At 41.2% G+C, this 25,467-nt stretch overlaps 2 protein-coding genes across 3 annotated transcripts; both read right to left on the bottom strand.

Moving 5' to 3' along the window:
• Window positions 1–281: 281 nt before the first annotated feature.
• LOC136441576 (exosome complex component RRP4-like) lies at window positions 282–16,547 on the bottom strand. 2 transcript variants are annotated; one of them, XM_066437935.1, is made up of 10 exons: window positions 16,409–16,534; window positions 12,015–12,155; window positions 8,677–8,778; window positions 7,322–7,367; window positions 6,555–6,644; window positions 5,624–5,689; window positions 4,632–4,700; window positions 3,319–3,498; window positions 1,604–1,732; window positions 282–783 (listed from the first exon to the last, which is right to left on the bottom strand). In XM_066437935.1, the coding sequence occupies exons 1-10, from the start codon at window positions 16,411–16,413 to the stop codon at window positions 703–705; spliced, it is 909 nt and encodes a 302-aa protein (XP_066294032.1). In that variant the 5' UTR covers window positions 16,414–16,534; the 3' UTR covers window positions 282–702. The 2 variants fall into 2 exon arrangements, with proteins under 2 accessions (XP_066294032.1, XP_066294031.1); XM_066437934.1 differs by lacking the exons at window positions 282–783; window positions 1,604–1,732; window positions 3,319–3,498; ... (4 more) ...; window positions 8,677–8,778; window positions 12,015–12,155 and adding an exon at window positions 13,175–15,855 and having other exon boundaries at window positions 16,409–16,547.
• Window positions 16,548–18,225: 1,678 nt separating this feature from the next.
• On the bottom strand, window positions 18,226–22,600 carry LOC136441575 (kelch-like protein 5). The gene has a single exon (XM_066437933.1). It carries the CDS (start codon window positions 21,926–21,928, stop codon window positions 18,755–18,757), a length of 3,174 nt encoding a protein of 1,057 aa, XP_066294030.1. The 5' UTR covers window positions 21,929–22,600; the 3' UTR covers window positions 18,226–18,754.
• Window positions 22,601–25,467: the final 2,867 nt, after the last annotated feature.

Here is a 25,467-nt window from a genome sequence, read left to right as displayed (position 1 = left end):
TATGGAATCTGTAAAAAGCTCATGTCATTTTATTGAGAATATTGTCCAAGTCCAAATGAACATAACGTCTTTCCAATATCACACAAGCATTTGTGGTATGCAAAGTGAAAAGCACTTGCTTGTTGAATCAACTTGTGTGTGTGTGTGTGTTGTGTGTGTGTGTGTGTGCCTGTCTGTATGTTTCTCTGTATTACAAACAAAACAAATAACTTTTCCTGTCCAGCACATATATAGTTTTTCAGTAGCCAACAAAACACATAAAATAAGCTTTGGAGTTAAAATCACTTCTCAGTTCCTTGATTTTATTGTTTACGTATTACATAGCCTTTGTCACCAACTACAGACTGATACACAGGAGTTCAAGAAACGGTTTAATCAGATTTGCTTATACAAAACTATATAAGGAGATAAGCCCTCTCTCACTGGACCCGCGACATGTTGGCGACGTTGCTGTGACCGAGCGATTTAACACCGCGCTAAACGAATTTCATCGGTAAAAAACAAATCTTTTTATGCTTTGTGTGATTTGTTGTCTTTTTAGTCATACTTGTACATTTTGCATGGTATTCCCATTGTAAAGTCAAGGTTAACTCAAATTTTCAATCTAGGACGCAGCGAGGTCACCACCGCATCGCGGGTCCTGTGAGAGGGGGGTAACAAAAGAGCAAAACTGTATCATCAGAAAGAAATCGTCTGTTTTGATTATCCTGACTCCATCTGTAGTCTCTGTCTGGTGTCATCAGCAACCTTCTCTGCTATGTCTGGCTGTAGAAGGTCCTTAACCTGCAGCAACAACACCAGGATGTGTCAACTTCCAAGTTCGTCTACAATTTCCAGAATACAAGACAAATTTTCACCGCTTGCGGTGAAGGAAAAACAGTTTGCAACTAGATCAAGCTGCTAGGGGGCCCAAACCAAGACCACTTCTTCCTTACATCAAAAACTATATGCCACCAAAACATCATCTACCATAGCACGTCCAGAACAAAAGATAAACAAAAAGTTCTGCTGCAGTACCAAGGTCACATACCAGGGGGCCCAAATTGACATTGACCTTTGACTTTCCAAGACCAACCAACATACGAAATATCATTACAATCCATCCAGAGGTTCTTGAGTTATGCTGACCACAAAATCCAGATACACAGACACATACAGACACACACACAGACACATACATGTACACACAGACACAGACAGAAAGGCCCAAAACTTACTTTTTTATGTTGGTAAAAACTATATTCCACAGAGATACAGGTGTATATACAGAACCACAATGCAAAATCAAAATAGCTTTGATATGTACATTTGCGTCTTCAACTGCACAACGTACATTGGACTCGTTCCTGACAAAGGAGATCTTTGTATGGTATTTAGTAACATAATGTACCAAACAAACCAATTTGACATTGAGTAACCTTCTAAAAGGATAAAACTTTTTGTCCATTTAGTCTGCCATAATGTTTCGAATATGTTAACCTTCTATCTGCTAAGTCAACCTCTTGGCAACAAATAGGTATACAGCTCAGTGAGTTAGGCATCAGGATAAAGGTTAAACACATAGTCAAATGGTAGGGGCTTCTGAGGCAATAGTGAAAAATACCTGATGCTGTCGAGAAGCTTCGTACGCATACAGCACACTTGTGTCGTACAACATCAGTTTGTGTGTGGCCAGGGCCAGGATACAGTTTCTCAGCCGGGCTATCACCTCCCTGTCTGTCGATGGTACGGGCTGAAAACAGGAGGAATTTAGCAGTGAATGGGTCGCACCATGATAAGAAATCTCTAATCATAGGGGTACAATTCACAAGAAAAGGATGAGTATCAAATAGGCATGCATAAAAAGACAATGTATGAATATTTATAAAAACTAGTCTGGACTAGTCTGTTTGTTCAGTCTACTCCTGTTTAATTTTTGTGCGTATACTCATACTATTTAAAAAAATATAAAAACTGAAAAGAAGAGTCCTTTCTTTTAGTGTAAATAAATATGAAGTGTTCACTGTCTTTTATGTTTAATTTTTTTAGGTGAGCTCTCACCGTGTAGCCTGGGTGCCATCCTATTTCTACCGGGGCTCCTACATTCGCTACCCTAAAAAAATATTTTTTTAGGGTAGCGAATGTAGCAGCCCCGGTAGAAATAGGATGGCACCCAGGCTACTCACCATGGACTCATCACACTGCAAACATGCAATGTATTACTAGAGCTGTTTCAACAGCAAACTGAAAACACTGCAAATGTTAAGTCTATACAGGGCTCAAAATTCATTTTTGAAAATAGGTGCATTGGTGCACCCAACCAAAAAGATTAGGTGAACAGCAATAATTTTGGGTGCACCACAAAATAAAGTTGAATGTTAGCAAAACATAATTACAAAGTTTAACGCTCTTTAGTCAGTTGAGAACTTCAATCTGTAATTCTATAGCTAACTTCAAAATTTCAAACAAGTAATACATCAAAGAAAGTACAACTGTTACAAAAGGTTATTTTGCTTTTCTGATACTTACATTCCAAGAATATTCTGCATACTAGTGTACATTAGTACCTTTACCCAGGCCTATAGCCTACAAAAATATTTAGGTGTACCAGTGCACCCACTGTCAAAAATTAGGTGCACAGCTCCAATTTTGGGTGCATACAGGTGCACACGCACCCACTATTTTGAGCCCTGCTATATAAAGGAAGTTTAAAGCATGATTGTGCTGCAGCTTTGGGGAGGGTGAAACTAAAAAAAAAAAAAAGCTTTGGTGAAAATATGGCAAATTAAGGTACATAGATTTGAAAATTGTAAACAATTTTTCCATTGCTTGGGGATACGCCCTGCAATGCCTCTCCCGGGAAATTAAGTCCCCGTGAACTTGAAATGATTGCGTGGCGCAATCGGTATCCTCCCAGAACCAAGAGTCTCGAGTTCCACTGATATGATGTTGTGCCCTGGGAAAAGACACGACTTTCCTCACTTCACTCAGGTGTACATGAGTATACCTAGCTTTCGTTAGGGATGTCCCTCGGATAGGACATTAAATGGAGGTCCCATGTCTGGGGAGAGCCTCACCTCAAGCATGTTAAAGAATCCATTGCACCTATCGAAATTAAAAGTGTAGGGGTCCTTCCCAGCGTGAGTGATTCAAACCCTACAGTCCTATGGTGGGCACATGGGGCAATTCTCGTATTGAGTTAGCGCTAAATGGCAGCCGCTCCAGACTCTTGCGACCTAGCCCCGCCAATTGTGCGCTCCTCGCAATTCAGCCCCTGGCTCTGGGAAGATAAAGTAGTCGGCCTACCCAATAACAAATAAAAACAAATGAACACAGTACCTCCAGATCCTGCTCGTATCCCCCGCTGCTCTCCGTCTTCTCGTCGTTGATGGTCGGACTGACCCACACGTACCCGTTGTTCCCCAGGATCACGCTCGCGCCGCACGGCAGGTTGTGGAAATGCGTCTTACGCCGCTTGACAAGCGACGGCGACACCTGCACCATGACTCCCTGGGAAAGCTAAAACAAAATGGAAATTCAGTTCAGACAGTCCTTCAAGTGATCTTCAGAAATTTAGCATGCGTTTGTCCAGTGGTTAGCGATCTTGCTTCTGGAACTAGAAGCCCTGGGTTCGATCCCGGCAGTGTCACTCACCCGACATGCACGCTACCGGAAAGGGTTACAGTCCTTAGGACGGGATGTTAAGCCGTGGTCCACTGTTCATTGTGCTTGTTGAAAAGAGCTAGGGGAATTTCCCCGTAACAATGAACCTGTAAATACTGTACATAGCGTCTGTCTTCTCTGTCACGACCAGTGGAGGATCAGCTCATCTGTTCATTGAGTTCATTTGAGCTAAACTGGTTCGAGATAGCTTTCCTTTCAGTGTACTGGTCCAGAGGTAGGGTTACAAATAAACAATGCATGCAAAGGAAAAACACTTATCCCAATGTAAATTTTAGCAATATTAATGGCCAGCTGCAACAAAATGGAGACTTTTAATGGCAGGGTTCAAAATTCATTTATGGGAATAGCTGCTCCGGTGCACCACATGTAATCCCAAAAATTTAGGTGCACAGAAGAAAATTGGGGTGCCCAACATAACATTAAGAAGAAAAACCTAATTTCAAAGGTTTTACAATTTTATTCTGATGCTTAGTTAAATGTCAAGAATTTTCTGTATAATAGTGTATCTTGATAAGAATAAAGGTTTATTTCTCATACAGAGTGACAGAGTGGCAGGGCCCCTCAATTGATCTGCCACTTAATAAACTTATTATGTAATCCTACACCCAGGTGCACTGGTACACCCTCACTCCCTAAGTAAAAAAAAATATGTGCAAAGCTCCGATTTTGTGTGCACAGAAATGCAAATGGACCCAATATTTCAAGCCCTGTAACAATGTAAGGCCAATTTCATTTGTTGCTTCACAGAATTAAGAATTTACAGCTCACAAAGTCTGAGTGAGAAATGTGTATGTTTGCACACATGGAATCTCATTGTTTGTATTTGCTACCTTTCCCCTCTTTTTTTCAGTCAGATTCTGAATGTTAAATATTACAAATGCCTACATGTATGTCCTGCTTGTTAACAAAAGCAAAGACAAGATTACTCCAGTAATGGTATGAATTGAATATATCATGTTCAAATGTACCTTGCCATACTTGAGACTTCTGGTATGAAGGGAAAGAGCTCCATCATGGAAGATAGCCTGCACCTCGGCCTTGTTTGTTCAATAGTCAAGGAGATGGTTGAATGACAAAGGTAAAAAAAAAGTCAAAGTCAAAGTTCCTTCCCGCACCGATGGTGCATAGGGCGGCACCCATCTCCGTTTCAGTAGCCCTTGGGCCACACAACTTTGTGCAATCACTACAGCAGGGGGCTAGTCGACTGGTAGTGGTGTGTGTTTAACTGCCATACTCTTTCCCAAATGCTGAGTGCTAAGCAGAGAAAGCAGTATGTATCATTTTTAGAGTCTTTGGTATGACCCGGCCGGGGTTCGAACTCACGACCTACCGCATGCAAGGCGAACACTCTACCCACTAGGCCATTGCACCGGTTCGAGGTCAGAGAGGACAAAATTACTAAAGTACATTACAAGCTGATAAGAGCAAGAGGATAACTGCAGTTGAAATTTGCCTTTGAATATGGCTAAATGCTTTAGTTTGACAAACAGGATTAGATTTTTTATATATTGCACATCAAAATATCTGCATCTTTAATAATATAGCCGGTATAACCACCATTCAGCGTAACACACAAGCTTCAAAATCAAAGCCATGTGGTGCAGCAACAGCAGCTGGTTATATTACACTACACTGCACATCTATGTGTAGCTATCTAATGAGGATGCTACATTTTTTTTACTTCAGTACTTGGTGGCAATGAGTTCCACTCTACAATAGTTCCAGGGAAAAGCTAATTTTTGAACACCTCAATTCTGGGTTGATAACTTTGGTTCTTGAAGGCATGACTACTTCTAGGTCTTTTCTAATAAACTCCAGGTATTTGATACTAGCTACATCAATGTATTCTGTGACACATGCAAGTATGCACATTTTCTTACAGGACAGTCAGTTTAAATAAAGTGTAATATCAAAATAATTTGCTCATCGTGAATATACAAGTTGATGGTTACAAGGATACACTGATGAGGTCCCCTTCCTGGAGGTACTCTCTCATCATCAGTTCATCCTCAGCTGATCTTCTCCTCTGTAAGGCAGTAAAGCAGGCAGCACATTAGAGGTGAAAACAACAACAACAATTTACAGCTCTTGGTGGCAAATGTGCAGATGTTGGCACATTGGCGTACCACATCCTTGTGTGTGTTTTTGGCACACTTTTAACAGATTTACCAAAGAGGTTTTGTGGGTGACACTCCACCATCATGTTAGGTACATTGTTGTATATCATAGGTAGTTGAAGACGAATATCACTTTTTGGTTGTATGTCCCAAATATTTTGATTTACGTAATTCACTATACTCAATGCTATCGTTGGACTTACCAGGATTTATCTCAATGGACTTAAATAGCAAATTTAAGTACATAATGACATGTGACAACCCATGCATGGTATACATTGGGAAGTATATCAAAGAATGTCTAGACGTTAGAAACTCCTCCAATGATTGTAAAATCCCATTGTCATCCCATACTACTACACCATATTGTATAAGATAGACTAGTACATCATATTGTATAAGATAGACGGATTAGCTTAGTAGAATGTTATCTATGTACCAGTGAATGCCATACTCTGTACCTTGTACAATTGTTGTGCAATAAAGTTATTATCATGTAGGTTTTGTATATCATGTATTCTCATACATTAGGTCTTACAGTAAACAGTCCTATTCCACAACATTAACAACAGTCTCCGCCACATACATTTGTACTAGAAAGTCAGATCTATAAGCTGACTTAATTCTCAGTAAACTTTCTTGAGATAAAAATTGACTCTTTTTTAATATAATTTTCCAGGTAAGCTACCATTACAGTTTTAGTGCATATATAGCACTGTATAGTCAGATAACTACATGTATTGGCACATGTATGAATGTTTAAGTGGGCCGTACCAACTCTCCTCCGGGGAGGTTGACAGCTGACAACATGAGGACTGCGTCCAGTCTGGAGTTGACGTCCACCCGCCATCTTCTTTGGCCGACCTGAGTTTTATTTCAGAAGAAACGGTCAGTAATGGAATCCAAGGGAACCTTTAAAACTTAAACTTAATGCTATATTAAAGATATACACATCAAGAAACACAAAAAATTTTAACAACACTTCAGAAATCAAAGATATCAAACCTTCGAGAAATGTTGAAAGTTTTTGTTAGTTTCTTGTTTTATTCATAATAATTGTATATTTTTCACTAACAAGATGGCTAAGTCTCTTCCACCTAAGTCCTTACATCCTGTCACTCTACAATATTCAAATAACTAAGAACACACACCAGGACAAACACACACACTGACCGAAAACAATACCTCTGTTTTGATGAAGGTAACTACACACTCTGATACGCTGACACTAGTGACAGTGACACATGTACAGTCAAATCCCTAGTAAGTGACCACCCCTGCATAAGGATCACATGGCCACTCTTTGGTGGTCCCTGATTATTGTTCCCCTTTTATACATGTATATTTGATCCTCTCATCTGTCAGCGACGACTGTCTACTGTTAACAGTTTCTTCAAGTTCCTTGAGTGTTTCCTATAGACAGGTTTGTACTGTACCTAAAAAATGGGTCTAACCCTCTGCTGAGTTTGCTCATTGCATGCTGTTTTCAATTCTACTAGTCTATTCAAGTTTTCTGGGAAGTAAAAAGTTACATTTCTTACCTCAGTGACTCTCCCCACCACCACATCACCAATCTCCCCATTGTACCTGCAAAAAATATACAAAAATTATGTCAAGAATTAAATCTAAACTGAGTTAAGCTATACCATGTTTCCCTTCAAAAGTTTTCAATGATTTTTCTACTTTATCAGACTTTTCAATCAAAACCTGCTATGGCTTGAATTCTAAAAGCATTGGTAGCCAGCTACTAGTAAATGAAATGAAAAGAAATGTGACTGATAATCCCCATATGATTATAAGAACCTTGAGTATAATTTCTGGGATATTTGTGTAATGCAGCCTTGCTACAGCTCTCGTTTTTTGGCCAAGCCCTGGTCTTCTTGATAATTAAGTGTGTTGGTTTCTTTTATTTTTCACGGGGTTTCGACGCTAAAAAGCTCCCTCATACATAGGGCTGCTGCCTTTAGCTTAATGTCCCCGTGGCGCAAGTGGTAATGCAACCCCGCTGCTTGGCCATCTGGATCAAATTCCTTGGATCGGTTGGGGCCGAAGTTTAATTATATAGCAATGCCTAGGTCGGCTCCAGCTCGGATGTGTTGTAAAAGTAAGGGATTGCATTTGTCATTTTGGATGGTGACATAAAGCCGGTGGACCTGTGTATGAGAGAGCTTCAGGTGTAAGCCTCAAGTGCCAAACCTCTGCACTTAAAAGAACCCAACATGCTCAAGCTAGTTCATCGAGAAGAGTAGGGGTGAACCAAGTGTGCTTGGCTAAATACGCCAACCGTAACAAAGCCGTGTTGCACTACTACTAGTACTAGCTTTCGACAAAGCGTCATGTTTCGTCCTCAGTCTGAGGTTTAACTTTACTAGTACATGGGCAAATGGAAAAGGTGTAAACTGTCAAAATTCCTTCAAAAAGTAGTACTGAGCAGCCTATATACATTTTGTATACCCAGAAAACATATAGTTCCTAACAGTGTTGATAGAATTTAATTTATTAACAAGACTAAACTTTTTCGTCCAACACTGTAAGAGAAATTGGTACTTACCCCAAATTTTCGGTTGACTCCATCAACCCTGTTCACGGAATGAACCCGGCTACTGCAACGTGACGTCAACGACACCTGATCGCAGTAGCGGGTCATACGTGCCAGATAACTGAAACGGGGGACGACAAAAGTTATCTGGCACGTATGACCCGCTACTGTGATCATGTGTCATTGACGTCACGTTGCAGCAGCCGGGTTCATTCCGTGAACAGGGTTGATGGAGTCAACCGAAAATTTGGGGTAAGTCCCAATTTCTCTTACACTTACAGTGTTGGACGAAAAAGTTTAGTCTTGTTATTAATAAAAGAAGCCTTCCAACAGTCGCCGCGGCTACTAACACCTCACCTTGTCTTGAGCGGCTGCACACAGATGAGTTTGTTTACACGCTCCACAACACCGGCAAGGGACGCCTTCAACTTGTCATCATCCATGTACGTGCCATGGCCCCTGGTATAACACAGCAACATGTCTAAACATCTGGCAAACTTTTCCCGTTTTGTTATAATTCAAATATGTTACAAATTGTTAGTTCCATTGGCCAGCGGCTAAAAGACATCTACTTCCAAACATTTCTTAAAGAAATACATAACGACAACAAAGGTGGGGCTGCCCAAAAAAGTTAAGATCATATAGATTATTTCAAACTACACATAATGAAGAAAAATATTTAAGTAATGCAAATATTATTTAGGGACAGGAATGCAGTCACAAGACTATCAAAAGAATCAGCTGCCACAAACTACATATTGAAACGGGAAGACATACCTGCACTCCTCTAGAACAACGATTATGTAAACATTGTACTTTGAATAGAATAGAAGACGAATGTCATTTTGTGGTAGAATGCAGATTATATACCCAAGAAAGAAATGAATTGTATAAGCTTGTACAAAACCTATTTCCCTACTTCACACATTTAAGTACTGTACAAAAATTCATATTCCTAATGCGACTAGACAAACCTCCCATTGAAAAACATGTCTGTTCTTTTAATAGATAAAATATCTACTATAACGGAAAAGCGAGAAGTAGAATTTATCTACAGATAGTCATATTCTTTTTGTATCCGTGAACTGTACTTGTTCTTTTGTTTTGTTGTGACCTGTACTTAGCCAAGTGTGGCAGAAATGGGACTTACAACTTACTACTAGTAGCTATATAGTAGAGCTTAGGCTTTAATACTCTTAAAAATCTTAGCTTCGTGTCTGTTTTCCATACACATGATAACGTTAGTCCCGTGAGTAGAGTAGAGTAGAGTACTCTAATCTCCCAAATAAACATACCCCCCGGAATAAACATACCCCCCGGACAAATCTTCAAAATCTAATAAACGTACCCCCCGGAATAAACATACCCCCTGGAAAATGACCAAATTGACACGTAAACTGTGTCCATGCTAGTGATGCTACTAATCTGTCCTCGGGAAAGGAGATGATAAGCAGGTAGGTTCTTTTTATTCGTTTATGCCTGATTTACTTATTGAGATTTACCACATTTGTGGAAAGATTGACATAAGAGGTGACTCACGTTTTCAAGATGTCAACCCTGACTAGACTGTAAGGTTTGATACGCTCACAGCCGGGAAGGACCCCTACTCTTTGTAACACTTAAATGTATAGTATGCAAAATTTTTGGAAAAATTGGGCATAGGTTCCCCGCTATGACCCCTAACCGGGGGCCAACCATGCTTTCAATTTTCAACAAGTGAAAATGTACATGATACATGCATTTTCTACTTGGAAATTGAAGCAAGTGATTGTATAAAGCAAAATTGTATAAAGTGACATCATCAAACACAAGTAGTCGCCAAACTTCTCAGTTCCCTTCACACCTTCAGAGTCTACTCCTTTTTCAGATATGTATCAACATCTAGAACTTGAACAGAAAATTACAATATCCTGAATATATGCTCAGTGAAAGTATTATTTATTTGTAAAAGCCATACAGAAAAGGAGGAACTTGCCATTTATTGTGTCATGCATTGCATATAGAACAAAACCACATTATTATATATTGTTAAGAATACTATCATATATTGTCCTTGGTTCAGTGTTGTTGCAATCCAAATAATTTCAAATCCAAAAATTACCCTTGTATGTAGAAAAAAACTTTCATTTTGAGAGACTAAATTGTCAACAAATTTGTTAATTAGATGCCTCAGGCCTGTACAATGTTGCAACATGGAGGTTTGGTAGCAACAAACCACAGGGTTCTCATGTTACACATCAAAGGGCCTGTGAAAGGGTGAGCCAGACAGTAGCCATGGTAGCGGCACCAACACAGTAAGGGGCGGGGCTTACACCCAAAATTCTTGGAAAGCCTCGGCACTCTCTCTGTAGAGGAGTGATCTTTTAAAAAGCATTTTTATGTGATAATAACGGTGACTAGATTGCAATCTAATTTTGTGTATAGACTTTACTATGGAAACTTATTTTTGTTAAATTGTCATGCACATTTCTGACTGAGGCAAAGGAGTTTTATTTATAGATCAAAAAAAGTTGTTTCCCCTTCTTTGAGGTGAGCTCTTCCTTGCATGAGAAACATTCCCACGGAATATCACTGCCGTGCGTCTTTACTGTGGCGATTTTCGAAGGACTAAATGTACATGTTTGTGGTAGGATTGAAATGTTCTAGTACATTTTTAAAGTGATTATACAGTTTCTAATGCTATGACACAATTTTTACAAGGTGTTGTTTGTAGCTTTTCAAAGTTTTTGGGAAAGGCTGTATTTTAACCTCCTTGATCTCACGTGAGTAATCTTACATGTGTAACGTTACTTGAAACATTGTGTGCCGCTGGAAAATACATGTTATTTGTTTTCTGATCAGCGTGCTTTGGTTTGCGATCTAAACAGAGACTGTCAAACTTGTTTATATGAAAAATACATTTCAAAACTTCAGTGTACCGTCTTATTTTCTCCTAATAACAACGTTACTTTGTAGCGAGATCGACCGATATGTTAGTACCGCCAGGGTTTCACAAATGCCGGGTCATTGTATCGGCGGGGAAATCCACGTGATTTGGTCGAAAAATAGCCATTTATGAGCAAAAATATCGGGGAAATATGGAAAGAAAACTAAACTTTCGACATAAGGGGGATCTCTGGTAAGCAAAGCCCCGATGGATTTTCAAAAAAACAATAAACGTACCGTCCAAATAAGAACGTACTGGGTGGATTTTGAGGCTGAAAAAAATAAACGTACCGGTACGTTTATTTGGGAGATGAGAGTAGAGTAGAGTAGAGTAGAGTAGAGTAGAGTAGAGTAGAGTAGAGTAGAGTAGAGTAGAGTAGAGTAGAGTAGAGTAGAGTAGATCCTTTCGGCCAGGTAGGAAGGTCGTGTTCCAATTTAGGCCGCTCATCCCTTTACTGGATCATGATTGCAGACCAATACTTTGTGGCCGTAGGCCACTGGGCTATGTTAGAAAGATATGACATTCTCTGACACTTGGTCTAGAGATCCTTCTGATTTTGCAGGGTCAATAATAATAAGAAAAAAAACTATAAATTTGACAGTGTCAAGAGGTTCAGAGCCTGTGACCTAATGATTATGGGGGCAGGCTACACGGAGGGATGCAGGAGCGCATGTGTTGAAAATGCCCCCCTCCCCACAACGCTACCAAAATGCACTTATATCTCTAAACGTGGAGATTATCAAAACCAACCGTCCCCGTAGTTCGGTACCTCATGTATCCCGTGTCCGTTGTGATGACGTCTCCCGGCGTCACCAGGTGTTTGGGCGCGTCAGGAACCGCCGACTTCTTCCGACTCTCCGGCAACGTGATGTGCACCGCCATGTTTTTAAACTGGACTAGTCCATTACAACTTTGGGTAACACTCTGCTTGATTATAGCTTAAGATTCATAGAAATTAAGGAATACAAGTACAATCCACATAACAAAAAGCATGATAGCTAGAATACTTAGTATATGAAGTTATATTTTATACGAATATGCAATCAAAATCTTAGTTCTAAAAAATACATAAAATGGTGCCCATGGAAAAGTAGATGGTACCGCAGTCAACTATGCACGGGCGACATCTACCGATTAGATTGGCAATTGCAGTGCTAGTATTGGCACAAGAGCAGGGATGGTGACTGTTTTCATATCAATGGAGTAGTAGAATCAACATATTTGTGTCCATTTCAAACGTTCATTGCATAAAGATGGCTCAGAAAGAACAAAAGCCAATAATGTTCCACCTTCAATAAACATTATGTTACATGTATTTGAGTCCTATGATGGAGAACACTGCAAATATGGATTTTTCTCATTGATTATGCAAATTAAGGTTTTTCTTATTTGCATAATTTGCACTTCATTGTGTACATCTCTGTCTGAGCTACCTACATACTAAATATGAAGGAAATTCGTCATTCCTTTGTTCAGTTCTGCTTCTTGGAACACCACCCCTGCAGTTCCAGAGCAAGCTGCCAAGGTGCCCAAACCTACACTACTTCTTCCCGATGACAAGCGTTCTGCCACCGATAATCAAGACAATAGTACATCCAGGTCAAAAGATACAAAAAAAGGAAGTTCTGCAGCAGTACCGAGGTCAAATACCGGGGCCCAAAATAGACCCTTGTCTCCCCAATATATACCCACATATCAAATATCGTTGTAACCCATCCAATGGTTCTTGAGTTATGCTGACTACAATAGTTCAGAAACACAGATACACACACACACAGATTCGCAAAAAACAAAATCACGATTTTTCATGGAGATGAAAATAATATCACAACTGATTTTTATCGGGATTAGCTGCCACATCTGAAAAGTATGTGTATGCATGTTTTACTCTTACAACATTAAAACAGGTAGCGAGTGAGTAGGCTGATCTTGTGTTTGAAGAGTCTTTTATTAGCTGGTACAAAGTGTAAAAACATGGAAGATATTACAGGCACTTTACTTCTCTACTATACTATCACTTGATATAACGTTAGTATGTCATATGCAAATTCTTTAATTGTGACCAAAAATGTAAACTAGGCAACCTACAGTTCTATATATAGTACATGTATGCTGAAGCTTAAAAATAGGCCTTGCTCAAATCTAATCATTACATACATGTAAGAACGTTATAAACAATGAAACTTTAACCAACAACGACAAAAATAAATGTCAGTAAAAAAACATAATCTATCAAAGCTACATGTACTGCAGTGCAGGTTAGTAGACTAGAAATACTAGGGTTAGCACTTGTCGTACAAATCTCTGCTCCATATTTCTAACTACATTCCGATTAACAAGTAACAGTGCTTCTCTTGGATAGGTGTAGCTTTTCCAGTCTCTCAGTTACTTGTAAACAGACCAGGCTTTGATAACTGGAATAACAGTTACATGAAGAAACAGAGAAATCAATTATACATCTCAGTAGGTGTCATCACCTGAGCTGTCATAGTATGGGTCATAGTACCTGTTGTATGCTTCAACATGGTGCTGATCTTTCTCAACCTTTCTCAACTGGTCCCGGCAGTACCACCCAACACTGCCTTTCTTGGTTGCAAGAAATCTTTGGCCAAACAAGGCAAAGGGGAGCGTCTGGGTTGTCTGCTTCTTTACCCCATAGATACTGCGAGGATTACCATAGATTGTTCTAGATATGATATTGATGATACCGTCCTGTCCATTGACATACTTGTAACGCTTGCGGTAATGGCATACTCCGTTAACTACGTCAATCTCCTCTTTGAAAATGTATCTGTCCTCCGACTTGATAGTTGGTGTTTCTTCTTCCACATCGTAGGTGTAGACCATCAAGCTGAAATCCAATCTTTTACCAGTAGTAGTACAGAAATGAACCTTGTTGCCGACAGCGATCGCTCTGATGTGCACTTGAAAGTCGCTGTATTTGGACTTGTAGGAACATGTCCAATGTTCAGTATTAACGTCGAAGGAACGGACACTGAGCTTTCCCTGCTTTCTCACTATCTGAATGAGCACAATCTTACCCCCACATGCTATCACAGTCAAGTTAGTTGGAGTGTTCATCGCAGGCACTGTAGGTGGCTTTATCCAAGCTCCTTCTTCGATATCGTAACAATCCATGCTGAACATGTTGAAGAATGTCGCCTCAGTGTTCCCTCCGACCAGGAACAGTTTCCCATCAAGAATGACTGACTGGTGTTCCGACCTTCCGCGAGGCATGTCGGGTAACCTTGTCCAAGTGTCTGTCGAGAAGTCATACCGAAAGGTTTGTTTGGAAGGTTTGTTGCCGCCAGGAGGGTCTGGGTGTAGACAAGACACGGCACATCCTCCCGTTACGTACAAGTAATGTCCTGCACTTGCGACTCCCATGCTGCCATAAATTGTTGTTGGAAGGTCAGAGACATGGTAGCATTGCTTGTTATCTGGATCCACGCAAATTATACTTTGTAGAGGCACTGGGGGTGTAGGATTTTGGTTGTAATCCCGTTGAGTGACTGCCTTCCAACCGCCGACAATGATTGCCAGGTCGTCTGATAACCCAGGCCTAGGTTGTCTCTCAGTCTCCTCTCTTCCTGTGTCTGCCATCAGCTGAGGTGTGCCACTTAAATGTCCCTCCTTTGCTGCTGTGATTTTAGCAAGCCATTTGGCAGACTGCTGTATTACAGGGTGGGACTCCAGCTTCCTCAGCACACTGACCCGAACGTATGATAACCGAATCACCGGCAGAATCCTGGATACCTCAGTCTTACGACTTTCTGACTCATGGTCCAGCCATCGCATCACCGAAAGGGCAATCTCGTCTTCACTCGCAACTTGCAGCTCCTTGTCCCCAAGTAGATCCAACAGCTGCTTCGTAGAAAGGCTCAGAAACCCCTCACTTTGTTTGACCTCTGAGAAGTGAGTCATCACCTGACGTCTCGCAGTTGTCTTCAAACTAGACAAGCCATACATGTCCGCAAGGAGCATGACACCCACACAGTTGGACGGGCAAAGGTTTCTTTGAATGAACATGTCGCAGTACTCTAAGACTTGTTCCACCTGCAGCATGTGTGCTACCTGCAAAATATCTTGGACGTCGTCTTTTCCAATTTGTATTTCTCCGGTGTACGCAAAGTCCAGAAGTTTGAAAAAGCTGCTGGAGTCAATGTCGTGTAGCGTGATAACCTTCGCTTTACTTTCCAGAAGGTTGGTGGAGAACATGGCTTTAAAGTATGGCACGGTTGCCAAAACGGCCCGGTGGCAAGAGTACTCCCTGCATTCTACCTCCACCACCACGTCAACGAATTCCCCGGTCTTACGCTGTCTGCTAAGTTCAGTATGTAGCGCGTGAATGTTGCACCGATTCCCAAAGCTACAGGAGCCATCTTCGTGGTAATTATAAAAATCATTGCAGTGCTTGTGGTCTTCATCACGGTCACAATAGCTAGGCATCTTTTGCACAGGAGACCCCATCATCACAGTTGGTTAATGTAGAACGGATATTTTTTTGTTTCTTTTTAACAATTTACAACAGATGCCAAATTTGTGTGGAGTATTGGGCATCCAACCGCTCCCAGTAATCACATGGAGATGCCAGTCAGCCAGAGAGTCAACTGTAATAGAATGAGAGAGGAAGTTAAAGCGTGTGTGGGACTTGGGCAACAGTATAAGTGCAAATTCTAAACCAATATTTGGTCCTAGCTTGTGTTCTCATTTTACCCATAAGTGATAACGAGCTATATCATCTAGCTATGACCAAGGATATCACATATAATGTCCTTGCTATGGCCAAGAAGGTAAGCCACGTTAATCTAATATATGTAGTTTAGTAACTTGTAAGGTACATGTGTAACTTCAGAAGGCCTCTTGAGCTAAACACATTTGCATAGATGAATATGATTATGAAGACACAGATAATGCACAAACTGGGGACGTGCTAATTTTTTGCATTGCGTGATTTATTTTCTAAAACATTTCGTACCCAGGCCACAATTAGGATCAACAACCCATTATTCTATACCCTGGAAAGTATATACTACTGTTGGTAAGCTGTTAACGTGATCACGTGCACCAAGCATGTGTGCCCCCTCCCCAAAATGCTACTAAAATGCACGATTTCTCTTCGCCTGACGTTCAGTGAACCCAACCGTCCCCGTAGTTCGGTACCTCATGTATCCCGTGTCCGTTGTGATGACGTCTCCCGGCGTCACCAGGTGTTTGGGCGCGTCAGGAACGGCCGACTTCTTTCATCTCTCGGAAACGTGGTGTGTGCCGCCATGTTTTCAAACTGGACTAGTCCATTACAACTTTGGGTAAAACTCTACTTTAGTATATCTTTAGAATCAGAGAAATGAATGTACAAAATGCACATTTACAAAACATAATAACTAGAATACTAGGTTGATCTGATTATATTTCATACAAACATGCAAGTATGAATGTATTTCAAAAGTACTTTAACTTGTACCCATGGAATAATAGATGCTACCGCACGTCAGCTATGAAGGGGCGACATCTACTGATTAGATCAGTAATTGCAAAGCCTGTACTGTCACAAGGGTATATCAACGCAGTGAACGTTGTAGGAGTATCAACATGCACGTGTTGTGTCCATTTCAAACGTCCATAATGCATAGAAATGACCCAGAAAAAAATAACGTGATATGACATTGACAACTTATTTTATACTAGGGTTAGATGTAAGCTCTGCAATTAGCAAAATTAGAATTAGTGTCCATGAGAGATGACATTTTTGCTACTTTCCTCTGGGACCTTAGGAATGACACACATGTATGGAATTGTATTTATTCAATGTAAAGCTGTAAAAGTGATCATGATTGTAATTGTGATTGTTGTGTTTGTTTATCATTTGCTTTTGAATCTGTTACTGACTACAATAGTGTGAGTGTTATTTGTGGTAATGTCAACCAACTGATGTTTTTGTATATGTAGATCTGGTGTAAGTTGTTTATCGTACCTAAGAATGTTATTGTGCTCTTGTATGTGTATGATGTTTTTGTAAACCTGGCGTTGTCTATATGAGAATGTTGTAATCTTTTGTTTTGTATGGCTAGTGTTGTAACAGTAAGTATTGTAGCCTGATTTTGTGTATTTGTAAATTTGTAACGTTTTTTGTTGTCGTTGTTTTTTGTTTGTTTCCCTGATGCTTCTTTTTTGTTGTTGCTGTGCTATATGGTATTTGTGTATTTGTTCTGATGCATGAATATTTGTATATGTTTCTGTTGTTTGTTTATATACGCTTGTTCTCACTTTTTTTTCTATATGATGTAATTGTTTGATATAGTGTTAATGTAGCTTTTGTTTTATATTCTTTTGTGCCTGTATAGCGGTTATTATGATTTGAATGTGTAAAGCGTGTAATGTTTTACATGTAGATATGTTTCGTATATAAACGTATTTTGTAAATTATTGTAAAATTTGTAATAAATGTAAACAATTGGTAAGTCTTATATTCAAAACACAGGGAAGGAAACCCTGCACAGAAACCCAGGGATGACATCCCTGCACAAAAGTCCTAGGGAAGAAACCCTAGCACAGAAAATCCAGGGGGATGAAACACCCCTGTCAAAAAAGTCATAGGGAGCACACCCTAGCCAAAAAAGCCAGTGGGAATGACCCCTGTAGATATATGTAACAGGGGAGCACACCCTAGTGCAAACAAGCCAGTGGGAATGGCCCCTGTAACAATATGTAACTGTGTTTATTTGTGGAGTTGTAAATGTGTAATGTAAAAAAAACGAACAATGGCATATTAGGTCATAAACATGTTTCCTTCGCATTTGCTACTAGAAGTGATCGAGTGTACATCTCTTATGAATTGTCACTTTCTGAAGAGCTACCACATCCGAATTTCAGTTTTAGTTGGCAAAATAAGTTGGGCTTAAAAAAAAAGAATTAGTGTCCACCCCCTTGAAATAGAGAAATGGCGGTACAAGAATTTACCTCTGTAAATACTGCATGTGTACAGTGGAAGATGAAGTTAATTTTATTTCAAATTGCCCCTTTTACGATCATGAAAGAAGAGAGCTGTCTAAAGAGGCCACCAAATTTCTCTATCTAATTTCTCCACGTTTACAGAAAAAAAGAAAACTACCCTCTTCTTAGCTTCACAAAACCCACACATTACAGAAAAAGTCGGATCATTTATCTGCCACTGTCTCGGAAAAAGAGGTCGAACCCAATAAGTTAGAATTTCGCGTCAATAGATAGACTAGACTTGTCGAATACTACATTGTTTACTGTTGGTCCATTCTTTTCATGTTAAATGTATTTGCAATTAGCCTACGGGCAAGAAATTGCAATAAACCTTTGATTATACATATATAGATATGTATATATATGTGAATCTACATTATATGTTTATATGTTAAATTAGATTTATATAATAAACCGTTATACATAACGATCATCAGCTTCATCATCATTAACGTTAGATACAGATAGATACAGGCTGCACTTGACATCACAGACTTGCGGGTACAGTCAAGCTGTCTAATTTGGCGCGTCACTGTTCTCAAGTTTTACAAGATCTCGGCAGTACCATCCAATGCTAAGCTTCTTGGTTATGATAAGGACGCTTTGTCCGAACAGAGAGGTCGATCTCTCCCTCTCCCCGCTGTCCTTATCTTTGAACTTATGGTTGATTATGTCGTCTTCAAACCGCCAGTCAAAAATTTGAAAGTTAGTATGGAAGCGGTGGAAGACTCCGCCGTCTTCGTGCCTGTCCGATGGCCTGTCTAGATCTTCCAAGTTATCGTTGTCATCGTCCTTGTTGTCGTCGTCCTTGTTGTCGCCGTCCTTGTTGTCGTCGTCCTCGTTGTCGTCGTCCTTATTGCCGTCGTCCTTGTTGTCGTCCTCCTTGTTGTCGTCGTCCTTGTTGTCTTCGTCCTTGTCGTTGTCGTCTCTGTTGTTGTCGTCTTTGTTGTCATCGTCCTCATTGTTTTCGTCCTTGTTGCCGTCGTCCTTGTTGTCGTCCTCCTTGTTGTCGTCGTCCTTGTTGTCTTCGTCCTCGTTGTTGTCGTCCTCCTTGTTGTCGTTGTCGTCGGTGTTGTCGTCCTCGTTGTCGTCGTCCTCGTCGTTATCGTCATCGGTGATCCAGAAATCACAGTCGTCCAAGTCATGATCATAGTCTTCATCGTCACTAGAACTCAGCGAGTCATTGTCGTTAGCAGTACTGGATACTTCATTGACGTCATCAGTACTGGGTACTTTCTTTACCTCGGTTATGGTTTTTTCGTTGACATCGTAGACTTTAACATGGTGAACGTATCTGTAGCTATCAGTCTTCCCGCTAGGAACGAAATGGAAATAAACCTTGTCATCAACAGAAACCACAAAGACGTCGTGTCCATCCACATTGTGAAGTACCAAGATATCTTTCGAGGACTCCCATTGTTTGCTTGTCACATCAAAAGCATGGATGACAAGTTTTGTTCGCTCGGCTCCAAACTTCCTACCCAAAACCCTTCTCAATGCTTCTTCCATCGCGTATTCCTTGACACAGATTGGAATCTCAAAGAGTACAACCTTGTACGATATAGTGTCTTTTAATATTAGTTTTGACGAAGGGTTCGTTTTTGGTAGCGTAGGTGGTTTTATCCAGGCCTCTTCTTCAAGATCGTAGCAGTCCATACACAACTCAGACGTCGCCTCAACGTCCCCACCAATAAGGAAGAGTTTCCCGTCAACGACGACGGACTGATGTCCTGCCCTACCTCGAGGTATGTCCGGTAACTCCGTCCAAGTGTCTGTTGGGAAATCGTACCGAAAGGCTTGCCTGGATGGTGGACTGTGAGGACCCCTGCCGATCATTGGAGAACAGCGCCCGCCTGTTACGTACAGACATCGTTTTCCTCTTGCCACACTCATGTAGCCGGAAACAGATGTTGGAAGTTTAGTGATGTGGTAACATTGCTGGTTATCTGTATCTATGCATATGATGCTTTCCAAAGGTATCGCCTGTGTGGAATGAGTTCGAGGTCCTTTCCAACCACCAGCAATGATTTTCAGCGGACCGTTTGGCATTGTGCGCCTAGGACGACATTTTGATAACCGTCGTACAAAATCTCTCCACGATAGTTTACCACTTATACCATTAAGATGCTTCTCCTTTGCTGCTGTGATTTTGGCCAGACATTTAGGAGACTGCTGTACCGCAGGGTGGGACTCAAGTTTCCTTAGCACGCTTACCCTTACACATGATAGGCGGATCTCTTGCAAAATTGAAGACATTGCTGTCTTGCGGCTTTCAAGATCATGGTCAAGCCACCTTATCACGGAAGCGACGACCTCGTCTTCATCTTGAACTTGAAGCGAAGAAGAGCCAGTGCTTCCGAGTAGATTGATGAGCTCACCCGTCGAAAGGCTCAGAAACTCTTCGTTTTGTCTGACCTCTGAGAAGTGAGTCATCGCCTCGTACTTTGCTGCCCATTCCAAGTTAGAAAGGCCATACAGGTTGCCAAGGCGCATGACACCTATGCAGTTGGAGGGGTGGAGGTTACTTCTGATGACCTTCTCGCAATACCCTGTGATCATGTCAATCTGCAGCATGTGTGCCGCCTGAAGAATGTCCTGAACATTGTTTTTACGTATACGAATTGACCCTTCGTATAGAAAGCCAAGGATCTTGAGGAAACGTCGGTGGTGAATCCCACAAATCTTCACAACCTTCGAGTGACTTTCTTTAAAGTTCGAGGAGAGCATGGTTCTAAAGTATGGAGTGGATGCCAACACGGCGCGGTGGCAATGAAACCTTCGGCCCTCTACTTCCAATACTATATCGACGTATGCGCCCGTCTTGAGCTGACGTCTAAGCTCAGCAAGAAGTCCACGTGCATGGTTTTCATTCTTAAAGACACGGTTGCCCTCATCACTCCTTTTTGAGCCACAGGCTGACTTCTTCTTTCTTTTTGTCTCGTCGTTTTCATTCCTTAGTTTTGCAAGTCGGTCCCGGCAGTACCATTCAACGGCACTCTTCTTGGTTCCAAGAAAACTGTGGCCGAAGACGGCAAAGGGGAGGTGTCCTCTACTGACAGTTGACGCATCTATATAGTTGTGGCTGCTGACATATAACTCGCGGATGGATATAGTATCAAATGTATCATACGGTACATCATCGAAAGACATACTGCCTTTGCGATATTCTGTTCTAAAAACTTGAATGCCCCCTAAAGCGGCCATATTCTCCACCCTGGTGAGGCTTTCAGTTTTGACATCGTAAGCGTACATGTACTTATCCATGAAACTGAACATGTCCGTAAAATAAAGATTGCCATCGGTATCATTCACCGAGATTTCCACTTGCTCCCAATTCAAGAATATATCATCGGATACGTATTCCTGGTAGGCAATATCCGAGTAAACCCACCGTCCGTCTTTCCCGTCAAAGGCATGGACACAGAGTTTTCCTCTACGTCCCTCCTTCAACCCCTCAAAGAGGATAAGCTTACCGCCGTGGGCTGCTACCTTGGTGTTTGATGAAGTGTCAATTAGTGGTACTGCGGGTGGGTTTATCCAAGTTCCCTTTTCTAGATCACAGCAGTCGATGCTGAACTGAGATATCGTCTCAAGAGACGTCTCATTGGATGCCGCTTCAACGTCTCCGCCAACCAGGTGGAGTTTCCCATCCACGACGACTGACTGATGCCTTGCCCTTCCGCGAGGCATTTCGGGTAACTTCCTCCAGGTGTCTGTTGGGAAATCATAGCAAAAGGCTTGCCTGGATGTTGCGCTGTGGGGACCCTGCCGATCATTGGAGAACTGCGCCCGCCTGTTACGTACAGGTGCCTTCCAGTTGTTGCGACGCTCATGTACCCGTAAACAGGATTTGGTAGGTCAGCGATGTGGTAGCATTGCCCTATATCCGGATCTAGACAGATTATACTTTGCAGGGGAATCGGTTCATAAAACGGCGGTAAATCTCGATCGACCGGTTTCCAACCACCGAGTAGGATAGCCAAATCGTCCGATGTGCCGCGCCTAGGTTTAGGTTTAGTCTCATCTTCCGAGGACTCAGGTCTCAGTGGCCTTTTCCCCGTGAGGTGTTCTTCCTTGGCTGCTGTGATGCGGGAGAGACATTCAGCAGATGCCTGTACAGCAGGGTGGGACTCAAGTTCCCTTAGTACGCTTACCCTGACACATGATAGGCGGATCTCTTGCAAAATCGTGGGCAATGCTAGCTTCCGACTATCGGGATCATGGTCGAGCCATCGAATCACGGAAGTGGCGACCTCGTCTTCATTCGCCACTTGAAGCTGAGCATCTCCGAGTAGATCCATGAGCTTATCCGAAGAAAGAGTCAGAAAGTCAGAATTTTGTCTGACTTCTGAGAAGTGCGTCACCGCCAAGTCCCTTGCTCTCTTTATCAGGTCAGAAAATCTATATGAGCTTAAGTTTGGCCCTTGTATTCCAAAGCCTCGGACAGGCCTAGGTTTCAATGGAGGACATAAAGGCAGATACAGGTTGGCAAGGAGCATGAAAAGGAGACAGTTTGAAGGGCAAAGTGTGTTATGCATGAACGTTCGGCAGTAGTATGTGATCTCATGAAACTTAAGAACGTGTGCCGCCTGCATGATATCCTTGACGTCGTCTTTACCAATGGTGATTTCTCCCGTGTAAACAAAGTCAAGGATCTTGGTGAAGCAGAGGGGGGCAATTTTGTTCGTTTTTATGACATTTCTTCCGTCAGCGAGTTTTGACAGTATGGCTTTGAAAGACGGCGTAGATGACAGTATGGCCCGGTGGCAACGAAATCTCATGCCCTGTACCTGTACCACTACATCAGTAAATTCTCCGGTCTGACGTTGGCTATTAAGCTCAGCAAAGAGCTCACGACTGCCGCCGAAGAACATATCATGGAGATAAGAAGCTCTGATCATGGTGGTTTTTTTTAATCCTTCAGGAAATCTGGTAGAAACAATAGAAAAGAAAAGAAAATGTTAGAATGGCACAATGTGTAGTTCTAACTGGCGTAAGCAATAAAAACTGTGCGTTCGTTAAGTAACTAGCAATGGTATCGAATATGTAAGATGATCTAGTGTTCATGCTGTAGATTTCTTTCTTTCTTTCTTTTCTTTCTATACCCCACCATCACCATGACATCAGGAAGGAGTGGGTGGTATAAAAAGCCTCTGTTAACTTAATAAGATTGCACCTATTTTCTCTCAGTAACATTAGACCCTCAAACCTCAAATTAGTAATGTAAGTTCTGTTGCAGTACCAAGGTCACACACCAGGGGCCCAAATTGACCTTGACCTTTGTTCTCCCAACACCTACCCACATACCAAATATCAGCGTAATCAATTCAAATGTTCTTGAGTTATGCTGACTACATGCATCTGGACAAACATACAAGCACGCACACACACACACACACACACACACACACACACACACAACCACACACAAACACACACACACATGCAAGCTCAAAACAATATCTCCATTCATCATGGAGATAACAAAGGTTACACTTAGCCTCCGTTGCAGGCTCTGAAGCGGCTTTCGGGGGGCTAAATAATACACTTTCTGCAGCCACCCCGTAACTATCAGCCATCCTGTAACTATCAGCCGCCTGATAGTTACAGGATGGCTGATAGTTACGGGGTGGCTGCAGAAAGTGTATTATCTAGCCCCCCAAAAGCCGCTTCAGAGCCTGCAACGGAGGCTAGGTTACACTGCTTTTTCTGATGCTTAAATTCAAAGAATGTCATGTATCCTAGGTGTATTTAAGTTCCTTTACCTATAACCTACAAATATATCTATAGCTAGGTGCACTGGTGCACCCACAGTCAAAAACAGTACTAGTGTCTGACAAGAAAAAGTCATCTAGGACCCAATCACTCAACAGGTGCAAAGATCATTTTGGACAAACATTGTACCCTGATAAGGGTCCCGTTATCGGCTATGTTGGATAACGCAAATGTAATGGTTTAAGAATACGTTTAACCACCATAAAGCTTGTTACATTGGCCCCGTACACGGTAAGTCAAAAACTGATCAACAGCGGTGACACAAAGTTGGCCTAGCAATTCTAATAAGGGAACAAAAACTAGCATACATAAGTTATGAAGGTAACTTGGGGAGTCTTAAGTCCCATAATTCCGGTAAGGTTTTAAAAATCATTGTTGTGGAGATATGCATGGGTAGCTGCACATGATTAGTACACCTAGTTTTAGACTTAACCTTCAGGTAAATAACCACGAAGTCGGAGTATGCATGTGTGTTGAGGTTGGTTAGACCCAAATAGAAAAACCACAGTCAGACGTGTCACTGTGCATAGGATGCTATGCTTTAATGCACTTAAACAAGGGCTCAGAAAATTACTTACTGACATTGCAAGCCCCAACAATTCTTATGCACCAGAAAGCCACAGCTGTCTTACTTCAAAATCATGCAAAGAAAACAGATAATTGACCAACACGATCGCTCGGGACAGCTGACAGAAGAAAACAAACCTCAACTTTGACCTACTTCTAGGCTGGAACAATCCACTCAGGGCAGGTGATCATGAAACCACTAAGGAATTTCTTTACGCCAACTAAACTAATAAAACGTACAACTTGTAATAACTTGCCTATACCAAACCTACTTTTAAGTATAGCCAAGTATGCAATATTTAAGAACTGGTGTTACAACAAAGATAGAAATAACATATCCATATCCAAACTCATGTATATTTTCCGAACTGATAGTAAACACACTATTATGTATTGTAAGATCCCTGAATTGCAAACTACAGGAGAAGCCCTGCAGGGGGCTTAGCGTCAGAGCCAATACTGTGTATTACCTTACACTGTACGTTGTGTATAAAATAAATCCTTAAAATTGTTCACCATGATGTTATCCATATTGTGTAATACTGTTATGTTGATGAAACGTTATTTACATTAAAAAAAAATGTACGGCAATATCCCTGAATTTCAATCTCTTGAAATGTACACTATAGACGACTTAGTGCTAAGGTGTTACCAAAACTATTGTGAACACTAAGCTTTGTTACTGCTGTTAATCTGGAAAAATAAAGTGCCGGGGACGGACACGGACCTGTTTTAAAATAAAAACGTACAAATTTTGACCAAAATGGGAAAGATTAGACCCTACATGTTCCTTCTAGCCCAAAAGTCTCTAAAATGGACCACAATTTTCTAGAAAGAGAAGTGTTTTCAAAGGTTTAGTGTAGGGACTATATTTGCACTCGCAACGC

The sequence above is a fragment of the Branchiostoma lanceolatum genome, chromosome 9 (assembly GCF_035083965.1).
Source record: "Branchiostoma lanceolatum isolate klBraLanc5 chromosome 9, klBraLanc5.hap2, whole genome shotgun sequence".
NCBI lineage: Eukaryota > Metazoa > Chordata > Leptocardii > Amphioxiformes > Branchiostomatidae > Branchiostoma > Branchiostoma lanceolatum.
This window is presented reverse-complemented; position numbering and strand designations above follow the sequence as displayed.